Source organism: Maniola jurtina, chromosome 14, assembly GCF_905333055.1.
Source record: "Maniola jurtina chromosome 14, ilManJurt1.1, whole genome shotgun sequence".
In the NCBI taxonomy this organism is placed as follows: domain Eukaryota; kingdom Metazoa; phylum Arthropoda; class Insecta; order Lepidoptera; family Nymphalidae; genus Maniola; species Maniola jurtina.
The window spans coordinates 7,026,412-7,047,650 of NC_060042.1; the positions used below are offsets into that span (position 1 = coordinate 7,026,412).

General features: G+C 35.5%; 2 protein-coding genes across 5 annotated transcripts; one reads left to right on the forward strand and one right to left on the reverse strand.

Moving 5' to 3' along the window:
* The first annotated feature begins 103 nt into the window (after nt 1–103).
* LOC123871801 (DCN1-like protein 3) lies at nt 104–2,487 on the forward strand. Of its 2 annotated transcripts, none has more exons than XM_045915757.1 (3): nt 104–323; nt 419–637; nt 1,503–2,487. In XM_045915757.1, exons 2-3 carry the CDS (start codon nt 562–564, stop codon nt 2,417–2,419), a joined length of 993 nt encoding a protein of 330 aa, XP_045771713.1. In that variant the 5' UTR covers nt 104–323; nt 419–561; the 3' UTR covers nt 2,420–2,487. The 2 variants fall into 2 exon arrangements, with proteins under 2 accessions (XP_045771713.1, XP_045771712.1); XM_045915756.1 differs by having other exon boundaries at nt 104–319.
* A 3,895-nt stretch (nt 2,488–6,382) lies between these two features.
* LOC123871795 (eukaryotic peptide chain release factor GTP-binding subunit ERF3A) lies at nt 6,383–19,678 on the reverse strand. 3 transcript variants are annotated; one of them, XM_045915742.1, is made up of 12 exons: nt 19,178–19,678; nt 18,352–18,572; nt 16,881–16,986; nt 15,927–16,073; nt 15,356–15,501; nt 13,805–13,959; nt 12,670–12,787; nt 12,148–12,351; nt 11,308–11,466; nt 10,659–10,763; nt 10,130–10,298; nt 6,383–9,458 (listed from the first exon to the last, which is right to left on the reverse strand). In XM_045915742.1, exons 1-12 carry the CDS (start codon nt 19,416–19,418, stop codon nt 9,415–9,417), a joined length of 1,815 nt encoding a protein of 604 aa, XP_045771698.1. In that variant the 5' UTR covers nt 19,419–19,678; the 3' UTR covers nt 6,383–9,414. The 3 variants fall into 3 exon arrangements, with proteins under 3 accessions (XP_045771698.1, XP_045771699.1, XP_045771702.1); XM_045915743.1 differs by lacking the exon at nt 19,178–19,678 and adding an exon at nt 18,717–19,168 and having other exon boundaries at nt 18,352–18,611; XM_045915746.1 differs by lacking the exon at nt 19,178–19,678 and adding an exon at nt 18,717–19,167.
* Nucleotides 19,679–21,239: the final 1,561 nt, after the last annotated feature.

Here is a 21,239-nt window from a genome sequence, read left to right on the forward strand (position 1 = left end):
CTGTACCACCACAGCACAATTCACTTCGTCAAAGACGCGTTTTTCTGTGGTCTATCATGACATTTTATGACATAATATGTCATTTGACAAATGACATTTCGAGTTTAGACATTTCCAAACAGTTTCCAATTGTTCCAAATCGAAAAAAAAATATTGCTTTTATTGTAAACGCTATGAAGTTTTCTTTAATTTTCTATTTCTAAGCTTTAAAATTGATAAAAACAAATTTTAGGCATTCGTTATTATGCATGCAAGAGATTGTTTACTGCAAATTCACTCGATTTTCACTTGACCCTTGTCGTGTCTTTATATGAGGATGGTTAGTAATGTTTTCTATTCAGATTTCTTATGTTGTATTTAGTTGTCCTGAAGAAGCTTATTAATAAAAATTAATTCATTATAATTTCCTTGATTTTAGGGTTGTATGAAAAGGTTACAACTTTACAAGAAACTGATTTTTGGTCATTATGTTGTATAGTACATTTCATGAAATATTGAGTATAGCTACAGATGCACTAAATAAAGCTTTTATGTTTTGGAAGATTTTATTAGTTTTATCAAATGGGCCATTGTCTTAGCTGCTTAAGAAACCAAACAAGTGCTGATGTAGTAACAACACCTAACAGAAAAAAGGATGGTAAGTTAAAATTTTCATACTCATAATTTTATTATTACAAGCATTTGGTGTACAATAATATTAAGAAAGTGCATATAAGTAAGTAAGACTGTATTGTGTAGTTTATGTGATGTGCATTATAAAGCTGACATAAAGTATTCATTTTCTTGAAAAATTGTAAAATTATTGTATAACTAGATGATGATAAAAACCAAATTTTGCTTTTTTTATAAATCCCAAGTAGGGTTGCCACTTTTCACTTCTTGATTTAAGGGTCACCAGCACTGAAAATGCAGGTCTTAGATTTTTCACAGGAGACAAAACAGTAGTGTTTTATGAAGAGAATTTGTAAATAGTGGTTCACAAGGTACAGCTTTTCTAGTAAAAGTTTTTCGCGCGTCAAACAATGAATTCAAAGCACAGATTCAAAACCCACTTAACATACACCATCCAGCCAGGGTTTTATATTATCATAGCTTGAAAAATGGGCTAACCCCTAAAATACAGGGCATAGGGCAATCCTAATCCTAAGGGGATTCTCTGAGAACGGATATGTTATGGATGTAATATATCTCAGGCATGCAGATTTCCTCACTATAGTTTTTCCTTCACCATTAAAGCAAGTGATATTTAATTTTTTTTACTAAGCCACTAGGCTATCACTGCTAGCAATTTCTGTGGAATTAGTTTTTTTTAAATCCTGTGGAAGCTGATTTTTCACGACAAGGTCCATTCCCAGAATGCAAGCTATCTTTTTACCTCATCAAAATCACTTAAACAGGAAAGGCTAAAAGACTGACTAGGATAAAGCAAGCAATGATAGTCTTCCAAATATGTTCTTATTTGTAATGAATAGAAAGTAATTATAACAATGTTTCTTTTTTAGAGATGACAAATATAGTCACTACTAATCAAGTACCTACTGTCATGATTTCTGACTATCCTCAAGCAGAACCACTTTTGCACAGCAATGAAAATAGCATAAACTGTTACATAAATAGTAACAACTTGTTAAATGCCAATGCATTAAACTCTGTGAACGAAAACTGCTCAGGTGATACAAATGCAGCTCAGAAAATGCATGTAATAAATGAAAAAATTCCTAAATCTTTTTATCAAAAGTTACCATCCATTCCTCGAAGTATGTCTTCCCTAGGGTCAAGTGAATCTCGTGTGTCTGAATCAAGAATTAATCAGTTGTTTGACCAGTACAAAGACAATTCAGAAGAGGCTATACTGGCAGAGGGCATTGAGAACTTCTGCCGTGATCTACATTTCAATCCAGATGATTTTGAAGTGTTAGTGTTGGCATGGAAATTAAATGCTAGTCAAATGTGTCGATTCACAAAAGAAGAGTTTGTCCAAGGATTGAAAAACATGAAAACAGATTCCATAAAGAGTATTCAACAACGACTAAATGATATAACAGGTGAACTAACTAGAGATTCAGAGCAATTCAAGGATTTGTACAGATTTACTTTCAAGTTTGGGTTGGATGTTAGCACTGGACAGAGGATACTGCCATCGGATATTGCTATTGTACTTTGGCGCCTAGTCTTCACCAACAATGAACCTCCTATATTAGATAAATGGTTGAGCTATCTTGAGAGCAATCCTCATGTTAGGGGGATTCCCAAAGATACTTGGTACATGTTTCTGAACTTTTGTGAATTTGTGGGAGATGATCTTAGCAGTTATGATGACACAGAAGCATGGCCTAGCTTATTTGATGATTTTGTTGAATATGAGAATGATCAAATGAACCAAAATGTATCAAAAAATGAAATCAAAATTCAGGATTAGATTTCTGCAATTGCCAAATTGTAATAACTTTAGATACTTAACGAATTGAGACTGATATAATCTGATAATGATGTCTTAGGTCATGTAATGAATAATTTTAATATGACCTGACAAAGTGGATATGTTATCGGAAATGTATGTAATCCATCATTGCATAAAATTCCTAGGAAAGTGTGAAAATGGTTAAAACCAATGGAAAATGTGAGTAATAAATTCTACTTTGTATACACATTTCCTAGGAATGTTTTACATTTCTTAAACAGTAGTCCAAAATATGAAATCCAAAAAAAATTCAGTTGGGACTTTTAGAGGTAAAAATGCTCAAATTTTTTTTACAAGTGTAAAAATTTATGTCTCTCTGTCATCCAGTAATGGATAAGATTAGGTTGGATGTGGACCAGATCGAAATCTGATCGATATTCATTATTGTCACCCATAATCATCATTCTCACTTCCTAGAAATTGTATATTATTGTACTAAAAGGCCTTTGACAACTTTTACTAAACATATTTCCTAAACTGGCTTAGCAAAAGCAGGGTACTCACCTAGCCATGTAGCATGTAACCTATCTGATACTGTATCAACCTGCAAGTGGGTACGGCTCGTCCACGGTCACCGCGTATCCAGCTATTTGCCGTCCACGCGCACACTGCGAGCTGCCTTTGTGTTCGCAGTGATACCGACACTCTACTGCGCTCCACGCGCGAGCGGCTCACAGCGGGCTCGTGCCTACTACTCACTTGATACAGTATCAGATACGTTACATGCTACACGGCTGGGTGAGTACCTACTCTGCTATACATTTCCTAGGAATTCTATGCAAATCCTAGGAATCCATACATTTCCGCTAATAAACATAACTAATATACAGAGCTCACAAGAGATTCAGCAAAAATGGATTCTATGTAAATATTATGTCACTACAATTTTTTATTCAAAAGTATTTGTGAGACCATGTACATATAGTTCCTGCACATAACGAAAAAGTGCAAATTATGGGGTTTTGTGAACGGAAGATTTCCTTTGGTAGGATTTGAGAAGGGGGAAGATTATTGATATAAGTTTTTGGGGGGAGTAGGTATCTATATACTAATAAATAAAATTGGAGTGTCTGTCTGTTATTTCGAAATAACTACCGCATATTAAGGTCATATGGTTATTTGAACGATACCATAACTGAATCACACGTTTTTAAATTTTTTGTCTGTCTGTCTGTCTGTTTGAAAAGGCTAATCTTCGGAACGGCTGAACCGATTTTGACGGGATTTTCACAGACAAGTAGAAAATTGACCAGGGAGTAACATAGGCTACTTTTTTAACCGACTTTCAAAAAGGGAGTTGTGTTTTTCTACCTATGTACACCGAAATATCCGATATTTCTGAACCGATTTGCGTCGTTTCTTTTTTAATCGATAGAGGAACTTTGCGACATTGTTTCATAAAAAATTTGGATTCCAACTCCTCAATCCTGATGCTGCAGGGGATCTGACCAATCCACGCGGGCGAAGCTGCGGGCATCAGCTAGTCTACCATAAGTTTAATCTTGATACCTATAGATGGCTCCACTTTTTAAATTTATCCTTGGGTCCCAAGGACTAACCCTGCCAAAGGAAATCTCTGGTTCATGAACCGCCGTATAGTGTCTTACAGAATACAGATGAAAGTACTATTTCCACTGGCGAGTGTATCGCAAAAATTCCGCGCCCCTCATCGTCAAGTAAACTCCTCGATACAACAATAATTCCGACACTGTTTCACGCGAGCCGCATCTCGCAACTGTGAATGGGGATGATTATCTATAGCAATAATTTTTGTCGTAAGTTATTACGAAGTTTTTTATTTTGTATTGTTACATACAAATAAAAATTACAAAAAAAAAATGTCACTGGTAAGTAGGTAATAGATTTAGGTACTCTTTATTGGAAAATTGTCAACGAGATTATGGATCATGTAAATCTCGTCAATCGATTGCTGGAGCGAAAGCGTGCGTGCGCGACGAGTATGAGACGTTTTGTTCGTCAAAAGCTACTCATCTTATCGCCGTGTGGAATTTGATACCTTACGTTTCTACTGAATTTGATGGCACGGGAATCGAGACAACGCCGCAATACACTCGCCTGTGGCGATGGCCGCCAGCTTTAGTCTTACGAATTACGATACGACATTCCAGCAATGGAATTAGCAAAAATTTGTAAATAGTCAGTCCTCTAGCCTTTGGTCGCTTAAAATGCTAAATGATTTTAGCAGCTGTGTGCAAACTTAATAGACTCTTCTATATAACGCTAGAATACTTAATTTAATTCCTCATATTATGCATAATAGTTTTAAATACTTATTACTAAAATTAATAAAAATATTTTTTCTAATAGCCAAGCACTTGAAATTGATTTATAGATGGTACGATGTATTGTATAGATCTTTTATTTTAAGATTTTGTTTTTTGTTGTATAGGTATCCTATGATTTAATTTGTAAGTAAATAATTTATTTAAAAATACTTGAGTTTATTAAACAAATATTTTTAAATAAGTAATGCTTTGTATTCTGATGAAAAGCGACAAGACTGTAATTGTATTATAAATGCTAGTAACTTCGATGAGGTCAGCACAAAGCCAAATGCAATAATTTCATGTTATTGTGTATAAACCATGATAACTAATAAACCTAAATTTTTCAAACCGCAAAACTTTGTAATCCAATAAGGATAAAAATAAGATATTTTAAAGCAAAACAAGTATTTTATTTATACAAATTTAGAGTTAGGTACTATTGTGGTTTCTGACTGCACTGACGCCTAAAAATTGCTATTTTGGTGCGTCTTGCGGCTAAGTTCAGGTACAACTATTTGTTTGGCGCAGACTATTCTAGATTTATTCATCGACGTAGTCTACCAAAATCAGACAGTCGCAAGTTATTCTCAGGATGGCCGTCACAAATCTAACGAACCTAACATCAGTACCCTTTGAAAATTCTTGGATCAGATCCTGAGACCATCCCCACACATTGTTATTATCATTGATAACAATGTGTGGGGTCTCTGGATATACTGAACCAATTTTGAAAATACTTTAGCTAGTAAGTAGTTAGAACACTTTTTGTATGAGGTGATATTCTCTTTGACATTATGCTCTTGAGTCTTGACAGCGCGTCGTGGTCGTCACTACAGTGCTGTGGCATGTGGCAATCTTGTGGCGGCACGCTCAACAATGTCTTCATTCCTCTTTGATGGCTGCGTTCCTTGTGCGCTCATGCAACTTGGGGACGTCATCACAACCGTCACTTGGTTATATAAGGCTATATTTTGGAAATTTACTAGGCGTGTTGGGCGATTTCTGGATGGTTCAACGCGATGCGACTTCAAGGTCGCGTCACCGACATGAAATGGTTTATTTCAAGGGTGTGCCACATGTTAGGACGCTAATGTTAATAGTGCTCAGGGTGCCGATAAATTTAAAAACTAAAATTAATGGGGGTTTAATTTACAAATTATGAATGAAAATTTGATTTTTGATAGTACAATATTTATGAATATTTGTAAATTTATACATCTATCGGCACACCGAGCTCTATTAACATTTGCATGTCGGTGACGTGACGCGGTGTCGGCGACTTGAAGTTTTTATCCATCCCAAAATCGACCAACGCGTGTGAAGAAGTTTTCACTTCAATAAATACCTATCTAGTTTAAAAGAAGTTACTTTTTTCATATGTATACCTGATAGAGCGAGGTCTAACTCGCATTTGGCCGGTTTTTGGAATAGTTTTCAATAATGTGGGGAAATTCCAAAAAGATGTTAATGTTTCAAATTGCAATGTGTCGTGTGGCAAAGACAATTCCAGTAAGTAAGCTTATCAGTTACCTACTGTTTATTATGTATTTCATACGATTTTTTTTACTAACAAGTAACAAGTTTCATTATGTCTTTATTTCAAGACAACACCTTTTGAGTGAAAAAGAACAAAACCGTATTTATAATAAAATTTTATTTTATTTTAAACAAAATAATATACTTGTCGACAACCGGAAAGTTGTCGTGCGGCGGTGAGGCGCGCGAGACGGACGCGGCCCCGCGCGGGAACTGAAAGGCACTACGACGCGGCCGTCGCGCCGCGTCCTACTCCCACTACAAGCGTCACAAACTACTGCACGAGGTGAACCGAGGTGGGGAGCTGCGTTCGTCTCACGTTTTGTCCACTGATATACACAAAATATTGACAATAACATAATTCCGCCTCGGTCGTTAGAAAACTGATTATATTAATAAGCAGATATTTTATACTCCATCATAATAATTATTTATTCATAACGTCGCAAGATGAGTCGATGTTAAATTTATTTCCATACAGTACTTAAGCCATTGTGTCTTGTTTCATGCAAGTAATTTGTGTTCTCATGTTAACTTTAAAATGACGATTAACTAATTTCATAAATTGGCTACAGCGGTGTCAACTGGTCGTTTCTAATTCAACCTTTATGTATTTCACGTGTCTCGATTTGAAAGCAATGGATGTGTAAGCCGAAACAGAAACACCTTAGAGCTTTGCCAGTGTATTGGTCGTTAATCAGAGCAATAATTTATTACATATTATCATAATTTTATAAACAATATTGCAAGTAATATAATCAATATTATAAACATACATAATTGTTATGAGTTGGATCTACACAAATATTTATTCAGTAAAACGCTGATGAAATTATTTGAAATAAAACAATCTTGCATTAAAAGTATTGGGCCAGTAATATAATTACTAATAATTCATTATAATATGTGAAAATATAGGTTTCACTATTCGTTCAGGATGATCATTACAATATGCCATATCATTCAATGAGCACAGCTCCTGTTGTATAGTTATTATTATTACTTATTAATTACATTACAGCCACAAAATAAATATGGTTATGCAAAACTCATTATCTGTGATACACTATGTGATGATCATCCCAACAGTACATGAGAGCTTCATCCACTTTTCCCGTCATTGTATCGGGGCATTCAATGTTTCATAGTGCTCTATTATTTCATGCTACCAAGACTTTAGAAACGCTTACCCCATTCCATTTGCATCACATTCACTGATTCATTATTAAACAAACATAAATCTTTTGCCCTCATTAACTTCCTGGAAAATCATGGCTCGGATACACTCCAAAACCCACCCACCTATCAAGCTACAAGTTATATTACATTGTAATGTGCAAATGTACAAAAATATTAATTTATGTTAAACATCATTGCGGAGTTATGCAGTGTCATGAAATAAGAGCACATAGAACACCTACTATTGACACTTACTCACGAAATATTCATTCCATACTAATACTATAAATGCGAAAGTGTCTCTCTGTCTGTCGTAGTCTCTGCTATCCGTGATCCGTTAAACAGATTTTGATGAAATTTCGTACAGAGATAGCTCGCATCAGGGGAAGGTCAGAGTTCACACTAACTAACCACCATAAAAATCCACGTGGATAAGTAGTGCGCATCATCTACTCTGTAGTTTGCATCCTGAAGATGCACAAAGGCTAATTTTTATCCCGGAAAGTTAAGGAGTTCCCACAGGATTTTTAATGAACCTAAATCCACATGAATAATGTTGCAGATATCATCTACTTTCTACAGAGATAGCGCCCAGAATACCCTACGGATTTTTAAAACATATCCGCGCGGACGAAGTCGCGGGCATCATCTAGTTAAAATATATTTTTCAAATAAATAAATTTGTATATTTCGTAAAATTGAGGAAAAAATTTGTCTACGCGGTAGCAACGCTCAACCTGTTATTTATCATGGTTTGTCGCTTTAAATTATCACTTTATTTTAAACAAAATATATTTTTATTAAAAAAAAGTAGTTTCATAATAAAATTTAATTTAAACAAATAAATATTAAATTATGCTAAACAGAAATTCAGTTGGTAAGAGCACAACTATTTCTTTAAAAGTTATATATGTATGTTCATAAAGTGCAGCAAATTATTACATTATGTAAGATCTCATTTGTACATATTCATAAGCAAATTGGTAATTGTACAAATCAAACAAGTCAGAAACATGATTTGAGCTCACAACTAAAATATAACAGAAAATACAATGGGTATTGTCAATATCAGCTGATTAATAAATAACGCAAGACAGTATTCAACGTTGCTAGCGTAACTTGTTTCTATACTTAAAAGAAAAAGCATTAATTTATTGCAAGTCTCAGAGACGATAGTAAGATTCTTATGAATGAAATGAATAATAAAAGTATTTAGTTATTTTTCTCTACTAAAATGCCTGCCTATTATTTCTCAGACCAAGTGTTCACTGACAAGTAACTAATGCAAATTCTTGCAGAAGTCAGCAGCTTTCACACTGTAACTTCGCCAACTTTCAACTTTGCAATAAACTCACAGAAATTGACATGACAATGACATTGTGGCTAATTCTGTTGTACACTATCTCTAAAACTAAAATGACATGTCTACATCTATTGCTATCTTTTTGATAATATTATCTATGGAAAAGGACAGCACTAGATTTAGACCTGTCAGTTTAGAGATTATGTACAGCAGAACTAGCGACATTTGACTTCTATAAGGAAACTTGCAAGTGGACATTTGGCCTTAGGGAAAATAGATTTGTAAAACAGGCATAACAAACTCATTTATAGTCACGATTTAGGCGATTTAAGACCATAACAAGATTAGTTTAAAGCAGCATAAATATAATTAAATAATTGTATAATACTATGCATTTCATTCACAAGAAACATTTGCCTTGTCCGTTTGGTGTAAAAGTATAATTTTGCTCAATGGCAGTGGCTGTGATCAGTAATATTCCGCGAGGACTAGCTTCTCTATAATTCAACAAACACCGATGATGAAGCGACACACTCGAGCTCTCACATAAGATCCCAAAATTCAGAATTACATATTATATGCATTCTCCGATGATACAGGTTTTGGAAAGGCCTATCCTAACTAAAATACGAGTCATAGTGCCAAATTTACTCGATCACCTTCAGGACTTTGCCGATCGCGATTGTTTTATCTGTAACAATAAAAAACATATTATTAAAAAAACCGGCCAAGTACGATTCAGACTCGCGCACCGAGGGTTCTATACTTGGGTATTTTTCCGACATTTTGCACGATAAATCAAAAACCTCAAGCATACAAATAAATAAAAATCTGTTTTAGAATGTACAAGTAAAGCCCTATCATATGGTTGGGTACTTGGTATAGTTATCTTACTTTGAATTTTATCATACATTTTAATTTTTTTTTAATGACGTAACCACTAATTCGAGGATTTTTCCTTTACTTGTGCTGTAAGACCTACCTACCTGCCAAATTTCATTATTTTAGGTAAACGGGTATAGGTTTTCTTGACAGACACGACAGAGGGACAGACAGACAGTCAGGCAGATAGACAAACAGACCACAAAGTGCTCCTATAAGGGTTCCGTTTTTCCTTTTGAGGTACGGAACCCTAAAAATGAGTTCCTATTTCCCTTGGTCACGCCATAACTTGAGAAGGGCTGGACCAAATTAAATAATTCTTTTTTTATTGTGTTTGTAATTGTCTAGAAAAATTATCTGCATTCGGTCGATACAGAACAGACCCGTATCAGTATACCATATACCATATGTAATTTTTGATGTAGCAAAAATGCGCAAGCAATAAGATTTAAGTCCTTTAAATAAACATAAAGTACTCACTTTCATCTCTTAATGTGAACCTGCCCATTTGAGCAAAGTTCTTGAAAGGTTCGAGGCAGATAACACCCGCGCACTCTATCCTCATTATGGCCACTTGGTCTTGCTTCACGAACCGCGGCCGCGTCTTAGATTTGTCTCCAGTCTTTTTGTCTACCAAACAGATTAACGCCTGCAAACAAACATTTTTTTTGTAAGTATAAAAGTTTGCACAAGTGTTAAGGTGGAATGCGCCTGGTTCTATAGGTACATTTAATTCAATCATTCTAAAGAATCTAATTCTGCCCTATTGAAAACGCAGCACGTGCAAAATAACGGCTGCACTTTTCCTTAGCACAGCTAAAATTTTCATGCACATACTGCCATAATCCTTAGCAAAAAACATACTTTCAATGAAAATTTTCCTGAAAATTATTTTTCGTCGTGTCGGAAAGCTCCATGGAAGTCCATTTTTGTAAAAAAAGTAAAAACTCAAGTGTTGATTACTGCAAATAGATTTACAAGGGCAGAATTATAGAGATAGAAAGTTTACCTTAACAGTAACTTCTTCAGCGGCGCAATGTATGTGCATAACGGCGGAGTAGCCCGCGCAAATGATGGACTTGTGTTCCAATATGACCACTTGGGCATCAAATATCTGAAACGCATTTTAATCTATAAACATAGAGATATCTATCTGTACAAATAAATACATAAAATCTGTACTAATAAATAAAATTGAAGTGTCTGTCTGTTTGAACAGGCTAATCTTCGGAATGGCTAAACCTATTTTGATGGGTCTTTCACAGACAAGTAGAGGATTAACCAAGGAAATAACATAGGCCACTTTTTAACCGACTTTGAAAAATGGAGGAGTTGTGTTTTTTTATCTCCGAAATGTCTGAACCGATATGCGTAATTTTTTTTTTAATTGATAAAGGAACTTTGCAACATTGTTTCATAAAAAAATTTAGATTCCAATTCCTCAATCCTGATGCTGGAGGGGATCTAACCAATCCACGTGGACGAAGCTGCAGGCATCATCTAGTTAGAACTAAACTCTTGATTTACAGCCACTTTCCACTTTAGAACCATGTCAAGGTGGTAGTCAAACACAGGAGGACATGGAAAACAATTGCTGCAGCCCTAAGTTTCACGGAAGAATAAAAGAACTCTATCATGACGTGTAAATCGTCCCTTACCCTGCCAGTTCTGATTGGATCGGCCGTGTCACAGAGGACGAAGCCAGGAGAGACATCCTCTTCTTCAATTCCTTTGAGTTTAACTTTCACATTTTCGCCTGGGCCAATTGAGGTCACCTCAATGTCATCTGACCATAATTGATCTACTGTCACTTGGACCTGGAATTTGAAAGTTATATGGTTACTGTTGTTGAAAGACAATGTAATTTCCAAAAGGGTTTTAAAGGCTCATCTGTTTAACTGTTTTTAACGAAATTTGCTAAAAGAAACTTGCATCCTGGAGAAAGACATATGCTACTTTTGACCTGCAAAATCAAAGAGTTCTCACAGGATATTAAAAACCTAGACCCATGCCGACAAAGCCACAAGCATCAGCTAGGTCGTCTATAAAATCTATACACCTTGCCCATGAGCACTACTACACCCATGCCCTTGTAGTTGTCCATGCAGGCATTATGACCAGACCCATCAATCTTCTATACAATAGACGTACCAATTAGGTATAAGGAAGTAACTACTGCCTTTGCGCGTGGTGCCCGCTTCCACCTTGCCCATGTGCACTGTGCTGTGCCCAGGTGCTTTAACAGTCCACGACGCGCATTACGACTGGATCATCAATGTTGTACGTAATGTACCAGATTAAGTGCCAGTGTACTGCCTTTGCTCATGATATCCGCTTCCACCTTTACCAATGTTGTACACAATATACATGCCCAATTAGGCATAAGGTATACTACCTTTGCACCTAGTGCAAGCTTCCATCTTACGCATGAACACATATCGTCCAATCCTCCACAGGCATTATGGCTGAATGGTCAATGTTGTACACAATATACATACCCGATTAGGCATTAGGACCAGAGTACTGCCTTTGCGCGTGGTGCCCGCCTCCACCTTGCCCATGAGCACTGTGCCCATGTCCTTGTACTTGTCCACGACGGGCATTATGAACGGACCGTCCATCTTGCGGTTGAGGGACGGCAGTTCGTCGATCAGTTGAATAAACGATGGACCACGGTACCAGGGACAAATTTCCTCAGTTACCTATTAAAAATAAAATACTTATGAAGAATATTTTACATTAAGTTTTGCAGACTGAAGTACTCCAATTTTGACCAAAATCTGTCAACTAGGACACTAACAAAATGTTCAATATACTTTGCTATGATGGATTTTTTCTATCGATTTTTATGTGCTAACCTCAGTGTGGTTTCTTGATGACATGTTGCAAAAAATATGAATCACAGTATGTATTAATTTCACAATGACATCATGACTTAAATAATCTTCACTTAGTCACAATGCATAATTTTTAAAACATGTCAACCTATAAAGATATACATACAAAGTAGGTAAACTTACTCTTTCCAGTAAACCTTGTCCAGTTTGTCCGGATACAGGCAAGAAAGATAAGTCTTTAGCCGTATTGAAGCCAAGCTTTTTAAGGTATGGAAGGATTTTGTCTCGACATTCATTGTACCTGAAAGAATCAACAGTTGTTTGATATCTTTCAAGCTACCTTCAAATTGAAGCGCTTTGTGCGAACCTCGTGTCAGCGCGTTCGTCGTGCGTATGTGTCAAATCAATACTACAAGGCGCGTCATTGGTGCCTACAATACGCCTCAATTTGCAGGCTGCCTCAGTCCAAACTTACAAGAACTATGCAGATAGATCAAAATCTTGTTTGAACATTTTTTTTAAAATATATATGAATATGAGTCTACTTACAAATAATGTTATTCCAAAACTACTATCGAGATAGTAAAAATATTATTGACAAGCAGTGTGTTATCAAATCGAATTGAATTATTTATTTGGTGATTGTAGGGGCATAGTTAAATTAGTTATTGATTACAATTTTCTGCCTCAAGCCACAAACAATACCATGGCGTGCAAATTTAAAATTATATTATCATAACTAGATGACGCCCGCAGCTTCGCCCGCGTGGATTTAGGTATTTAAAAAAAATCCCGTGGGTCAGGTCCCCTGGATTGAGGAGTTGAAATCCAAAGCTCTCTATCGATTAAAAAAAATTTTACGCAAATCGGTTCAGAAATCTCGTAGATATCTGTGTTCATAGGTAGCAAAATACAACTCATCCTTTTTTGAAAGTCGGTTAAAAAGTAGCCTATGTTACTCCTTGGTCAATTTTGTCTGTGAAAGTCCCATAAAAATAGCTTCAGCCGTTCCGGAGATTAGCCCGTTCAAACAGACAGACAGACAGACAAAAATTTTAAAAACATGCAATTCAGATATGAGCTAAATATGAGGTAGTTATTTCGAAATTACAGACAGACACTTCAATTTTATTTATTAGTATTAGTATAGAGTATAGATATAGATAAGTACACAAATAAAATAATAAAATTAATAGGAATCATAATAGTAACAACCAACTTTTATACCAAGGTTTATAAATAAAGCAAATTAATTATCTTAAATCAAAAAAAAAAAACTGTGTAAAAGATAAAAATGTTTAGAAAGTGCAAGTATTACCTCTTTTCATCCCAATTGACTGTGGGATCATCCATTTTGTTAACAAGCGCAACTAAATGCTTCACACCTGCGGTCTTAGCTAACATGGCATGCTCACGGGTCTGTCCGCCTCGGTCGAATCCTGTTTCAAATTCACCTTTCCTTGCAGATATCACCTGCAATTGATCAAATCAAATATTAAAACTAAATCAAATAATTAAATCGAATGTCCACAACCTATTTAACCAAAAATATTTCAACACATAGAAATTATGCTTTAAAAATTAATAAGAACCCAGAACCAAGCAAAAAGGCGAGAAGGAAATATTTATTCACTAGCCGATGCCCGCGACTTCGCCCGCGTGGATTTAAGTTTTTCGAAATCCCGTGGGAACTCTTTGATTTTCCGGGATAAAAAGTAGCCTATGTGCTAATCCAGTATATTATCTATCTCCATTCCAAATTTCAGCCAAATCCGTCCAGTAGTTTTTGCGTGAAGGAGTAACAGACATACACACACAAACTTTCGCCTTTATAATATTAGTGTGAAGTGTAATTGTAGTGCACTGAAAAAGAGATACAACTGAATTTTGTTTTTCCGGCACACAGCTGCCAAATAGAGGCAATTTATTCCGCCAAAGACGTGTGGAATATAAGAGACACCCTAGACTAATGGTTGGTGATAGCTACGAATTACTAGTTGCTTATACTTGTGATAATTTATAAATGGCAGGTTTTTCAAAGAAGGTAAATTATATTATTTTGTGTTGTTCCGAGCTAAACAACACAATAGTATTCAAAGTACACACTAGGGATGTTATGGATATATAATTTCGGATCCGGATATGGATATGGATATTGGTAAAAAATAATATCGTTTTCGGTTACGGTTATGGATATTAAATTATTTCGGATTATCCGATAGTTTCGGTTACGGATATTAATTTTTTAAGGAACTGTAAAATGCGAACTGATAAAGGTGTCGCATTCTAGCGGAGTGCACAGTTAATTCGTACGAGTGTAGTATTTAGTTAGACTCCGCCCTATCCGAAACTATCCAAAACTTTTATTACGGATTCAGTTACGGTTACGGATATTTTTTTTTATTTCGGATATCCGATAGTTTCGGTTACGGATATGGATATCCATAACAACACTAGTACACACTACATTACATGAGGTGGCAATAAAGCAATGTTGGCTGTTCAGGATAACAAATTAAATTATAGTGTTTTGCAAATAAACTATGTTTATACAATTACATTTTTATTGGGATTTACAATTATAAACCAAAAGAAACAGAGGAAAATTAATAATTACTGTGTCTGATTCAAACTGTATAATATATACATACATTTGGAGCAATTCAAGGAATTTTTTTCTATTGGCGATTTGTACCCAATTTTGTTTCGATTTCATGAGGAATTTAAAGCCCCAAAAGATAGATATTGAAATATTAAAGTTATTGTTTTAGAATAGTATAGTCTGTTTGTGTGTGCAATATTTCTAAATAAAAAATAAATAGTTAGTAGTAGTTAGTCTAGTTTCGGAATAAAAGCAAACAATACATACAAGTACAGCTAGATCAGCCTGCGCCGCGCCGCCAATCATGTTAGGTACGAAACTCTTGTGCCCGGGAGCATCCAGGATCGTAAAATGCTTCTTATCAGTCTCAAAATATGCTCTTCCAACTTCCACAGTTTTTCCCTTGTCTCGCTCTGTATAAATTCAAATACAAGTGAATATAACACCCCCGACAAGTGAAGGTTACAGTAACTAGAAAAGAGCTGATAACTTTCAAACAGCTGAAGCAATTTTCTTGGATTAAGAACATTCTCGATCAAGCTAAGGTGCTACGATACCACAGACAGATACACACGCCAAACTTATAACACCCCTCTTTTTGGGTCGCGGGTTAAAAATGGTTTAATAATAGTGCTAATTTCGATGTACAGATATCTCTTAGCTAAGTTTAATTGACAGATCTAAATCTAGTGTCATCCTTTTCATCTGGGAGTTTTATGAAAGGGATAGCAATAGATTTAGATTTATACCTACCAACTAGTTAATGTAGTGATTTGATGATGACACAAACAAACACTTGATATGTATATTATCACAATAAATCTATTAATTTGTTTACCTTCTTGATTGGTGTCAAGAGCCCAGGAAAGATACCATGATTCTCTTGATTTCTCTCTGGCCTCTCGTTCATACTTCTCTAAAGTTCTCTTGTCTACCATTCCTGTCAGTGACATAATTTGCCCACCAATTGTAGATTTCCCAGCATCTAAAAGATATGTATACTTTGAGATTTTTTAATAGTACAAATATTAAGGCTTAGATGTTTGTTACTCCTTCACAGCACAATGATTGAACCAATTTGGTTGAAATTGAAATAAAACCTGAATTAAGGCATAGGCTGCCTTTTTTCTTGGAAAATCAAGGAGTTTCCATTGGATTTTTAAAAACTCGTGGGCAAAGTTGCGGGCATCAACTAGTACATACATATTATTATCTTATTATTTGATTAAACTGTACAAAGTATACATATATAATCTTTAAGGATCAATCAATTTATGTTAAATTTTATGTATTTGAAATCTTTATTTAATAGTAGCTAATGTCCACAACTTCATTTGCATGGATTTAGGTTTTTAAAATCAAATAAGAAAACTGTTTTCTGGTATTAAGATATGCAGCCCTGTTTTCACTCTCCAGGATGCAGCTATCTCTGTGCCTTTCATCAAGATTGGTGTTGTACTTGAACCATGAACAGGTAACAGACATACACATTCACATTTAGTACTAGAGGATGCCCGCGACTTCGTCCGCGTGGATTTAGGTTTTTAAAGATCCCATGGGAACTCTTTGATTTTCCAGGATAAAAAGTAGCCTATGTCCATCCCCGGGATATAAGCTAACCCTGTGCCAAATTTCGTCAGAATCGGTTAAACTGTTGGGCCATGAAAAGGTAGCATACAGACAGACACACTTTCGCATTTATAATATTAAGTAAGTATGGATGGATGAAATTACATGAACAATGTTATGATAATGTTACATATTACTAAATGAAATCTAAATAATAACTCACCAACATGGCCAATGAATACAACATTTACATGTTCTTTCTTGCTGCGTGTATCCTCCACTCGGGTTGGTTTTTTCTTAGGGATCTTTTTTGCTATTTCTCCATCATCCTAGGTGACACAAATTTCAAAGAGTGAGACATTAGTGTGTTAATAACTAAGCTAATCGAGATGGCAGTAAGTCACAAAAGACAGTTATTGAGATGGCTCTTAAAGTTTTGTACTTAAAGTACATAACTACTGTTTGTGAAAAATACAATTGATTTGCATGTTCAATACAGACATAAAATCCAGACAGGAAGAAAGACAGTTTGACAAACATTCTTTATATTAATATGCAATTTAAAAAATCAAAAATCCAACTTGATGCCCTCTCAATTACCACAGCAGGATAGAAGTCATTGAATTTCCTAATCTTACTTTGAACACATTGTTTTGCTTGCTTATCAGACATCCACACATGGGTTATATAATTTTTATGAAATATGATTTCGATAGAGATCTAGATTAGCACATAGTTTATCTTATACCATATTATATGGAGATAAATTTCCTTGACATGAAAAGTCAGTGAAAAATGAACTATTAGCACATCATTTTGATTGAACAACCATTTTGGTTGACTAGATATTTGAAATGTTTCTTACAGTTTTTCGAAAAAATCAATGTGTATGTGTACTTAGTTATCTTACTTTGAAAATTGGAACACATTTTTTAAGGTTCCATACCTCAAAAGGAAAAACGGAACCCTTATAGGATCACTTTGTTGTCTGTCTGTCTGTCAAGAAACCTATAGGGTACTTCCCGTTGACCTAGAATCATGAAATTTGGTAGGTAGGTAGGTATGTAATACATATTTGATGAGATATATAATGATTTGTGCTATGTATTATAGCAGAAGTACAGGAATAAATCTGAAAACTGCAAATTTGTGCTTACATCATTTAAAAAAAAAATGTGTTTCAATTTTCAAAATAAGATACCTATACCAAGTGGGGTATTATATGAAAGGGCTTTGCCTGTACATCCTAAAACAGATGTTTATTTATTTTTATGTTTAATAGTTTTTGATTTATCATGTTGGAAAAAATACCCGAGTACGGAACCCTCAGTGCGCGAGTCTGACTTGCACTTGGCTAGGTTTTTTTTGGTTTTTCCTTCACTTGTGCTAAACCTACCTACCTGCAAAATTTCAGGATTCTAGGTCAACATAGTGAATTGTTCCGCTTGAAAAGGTATTTCATAGAAAAATGGCTTATTCACCCTTTCTACAAACCAGTGACAATATTTATAATATAAGCATGAATGGGTTGCTAGTTGCTACTATTAATAAGGGACACTATTTTCTCAAGTCCAGTGATATAATGTAGTAATGTAGAATATTTGTTGAACTTTCTTAGTCTTATCACAAAAGACCTACTTAAAACAGCTATCCTTTGTCATTATCAGTTGTGTAATGCTGTAAGATCTGTATACCTGTGCATCTGTTTCTTCTTCCTCTGCATCATTGTTGTCTTCCGGAGTAAGTAGGGCATCATCAGCTTCAGCCTCCCAGCTGTCTGCTGTGGGGGACACATCTGGAGGAACCGGGAGTGGAGCAGCTTCTGCCGCAGCTGGTGGCACGGGAGGCGGTTCTTCCACCCGAGGCGATGCAGATGCTGCTCTACCATCACCACTTTCACCACCATCGCCACATCCTTCAAACCCAATCAATTTATTACTGTTCATTTTCTAGTCTAGAAAAGATTGACAAAAACTAGTAAGCAAACAAAAAATTATAAAAAGTTAGCTTTATCATCAATTTTGTTACATTATTACATAAACCATTTATAACACATTACCTTTCATATTTCACTCTTAGTTACTTTATATTGATAATGAATCCCAATCGATAATAGTATTAATTTTCTGTACACGCACGTATCACTTATCAATATGACTCAAGTATGGTACATAAACGTGAAAGTAGCAGTCACTTTATACAAACTTAAAAATTAAAACACAAATTCGGAAATGACGTTTCTAAATACGTTTTCCAACATGAAATAGTAACGAATTAACTATTGAGAGTGAAAGTTGGCTCTGAATAACTAAAGAATCACGCCGCGTGTCACGGCATAACCCGTTAGAACTGGATTTAAGAAAAAAAAACATTGCAAATATTTTTACAGTACTACGTGGACTCTGTAAATATAAAGTGTTCTTTTGAATTATCTAAGTACTAAAGTCGAATTATTTTAACTAAGTGTTTTCTACGTAAAATAAAGTTACCGAATAACATTGAGATTGACAAGAGACTTACCGTTCAAGACAGGACTCCCTGCGGAGTTTGTAGATCCGCTTTCAGATTTTTGTGGTGAAGGTGAAGTAGGCGAGTCGCTGTCATCACCTGGTGAAGACTTACAAAAAGAAGGCACGAATTCCACGGCATTTACATTCAACGTGGAAAATTTTGTAGACACATCATTGGGATCTTTTGCACCTTGTTCACCTATAACGTCTGCTTGAGTTTCCCAAGAGTCCGGAGCACCGTTATTGGACATTTTTAAAAACGAGACAATGTAAAATTAATAAATAAGTCTTGCTTTTTAGTTATTTTTATAATTATTCGCGTTCTTTTCTCGATAGATCCGCGTGTGTCTTTATCTTGCACCGGAAGTTCATGGCAATTTGCCAACTAAGTAATGGTACATATTTATTTATAAATAAATTTACAGGCTATTTCACTAAGTAAAAAAAAAGTCGCAGATTTTGGAATATTATTTAATGATTTAAACCCTTAAAATTTTAAGAATTTTCTGCACTAAATGGATTTTAAAATTTAATAGAAATAACCATGACCAAAATTAATTCACTTCCTGGTTAGGTTTATTGCCATTAAAAAAAAAAACAGAAAAAATCGGGAAATAATATTCCGTATTATGACTATCTAACTACCTGGAATCAAATGTCTAAACTTTTAGCTTATAATATTATATCAATACGTCTTAGATATATTAAATAAATAGTCCAATAGTCCATAGCCTATCATTATTTAATCGGTTGGCAACCGGTGCGAATACCTTGCAGATTCCTGATCTGTGCCTTGCAGTTTGCCATTAGCTGAGTATGAGCATGAGCACTGAGCAGGCGATTCATTGATGTTGACGAGCAAGTACGTATAGTCTATGAACACAGAGTACATTGAATATACGGGTATCTATGAGCAAAACCGCTGGTTTCGCTGACGCATCCGCTCGTTCCCACTCATGGACGTATTATAACTATCTCTATGTTCCCACTAGTTCAACGGTTGAACTCAGTTGAACTAGTGGGAACGAGCGGGTGCGTCAGCCGTCAACGAACCCACAGGAACAAAAGCAAATTCGCCCATGGAGCACAGTAAAATACCTCTTATTACTACAATAATAAAGGCTCGTTGGTTCTTTATGCATATTTAAAAACCCTCCGCGGTAAGAAAAGATCGCCAGTGGATCAGCCGATTGATTTATATTTGCCTCATCGTAGGTAGGCCCCTACCTAACATCGTTGGCTTCCTAATAAAAAAACATTCAGATTGGGAACATGCCATGCACAGACCAATGACATATAGGGTAAATGCCATGGTCCATGCCCATTCATGACCCATCACTAAGTACTAATAATTACTGTGTCCAGTTTAATATTGTAGTCTTTGACTGAGTCCATGAGTCAATGACGCTGGCGACGTCAACTGTTTTGTCCACTAAATCTCGAGTCTACGAACTAGACAGACTAGCTTAGTTCAGATAGGTACCTAGACCTATAACCCGTTTAACTAGGTTGGAAATGGGTAAGAAGATAGGTCTGTGGTTAAAAGTTGGAATGTAGTTAAGTTAGAAAGTCGGCTAAATTGTTAAAATAATTAGCTGATGAAGATCCTGAATCATAGGTACTAGTTATAGTTTGAAGTCCGAACCTATGGTCCGAACGTCAACGTCGTAAAACATCCGAGAAAAAAATAATTGCAGTAGGCTGAAGGCAAAACGTACCAAAATATAGGTACCTAGATAGGAAATTAATTCCATAATGTAGGTAGGTACAGCTGAAGTTTGATATTCACTCCAGAATGAATGTTCACTCTGTGTTTAAAGCAACAAGTCCTGACTCCTGACTCAAGACCTCATAGAGATATTATACATAATTATAAACATTCATCCAAGCATAGAGCATCCAAGCAAGACCTTATGACATTATAAAAGCCTTCACAGAACGCCGCGTCAGCCGACTGCCGATGCCCAATTCAACCCGACTCAGACACTCAGAAAGTTGGGGACTTATGGACTTAGGGTGTAAAATTGCAAGCAGTATGGTTAAATAACTGGTCAAGTGCGAGTCAGACTCAC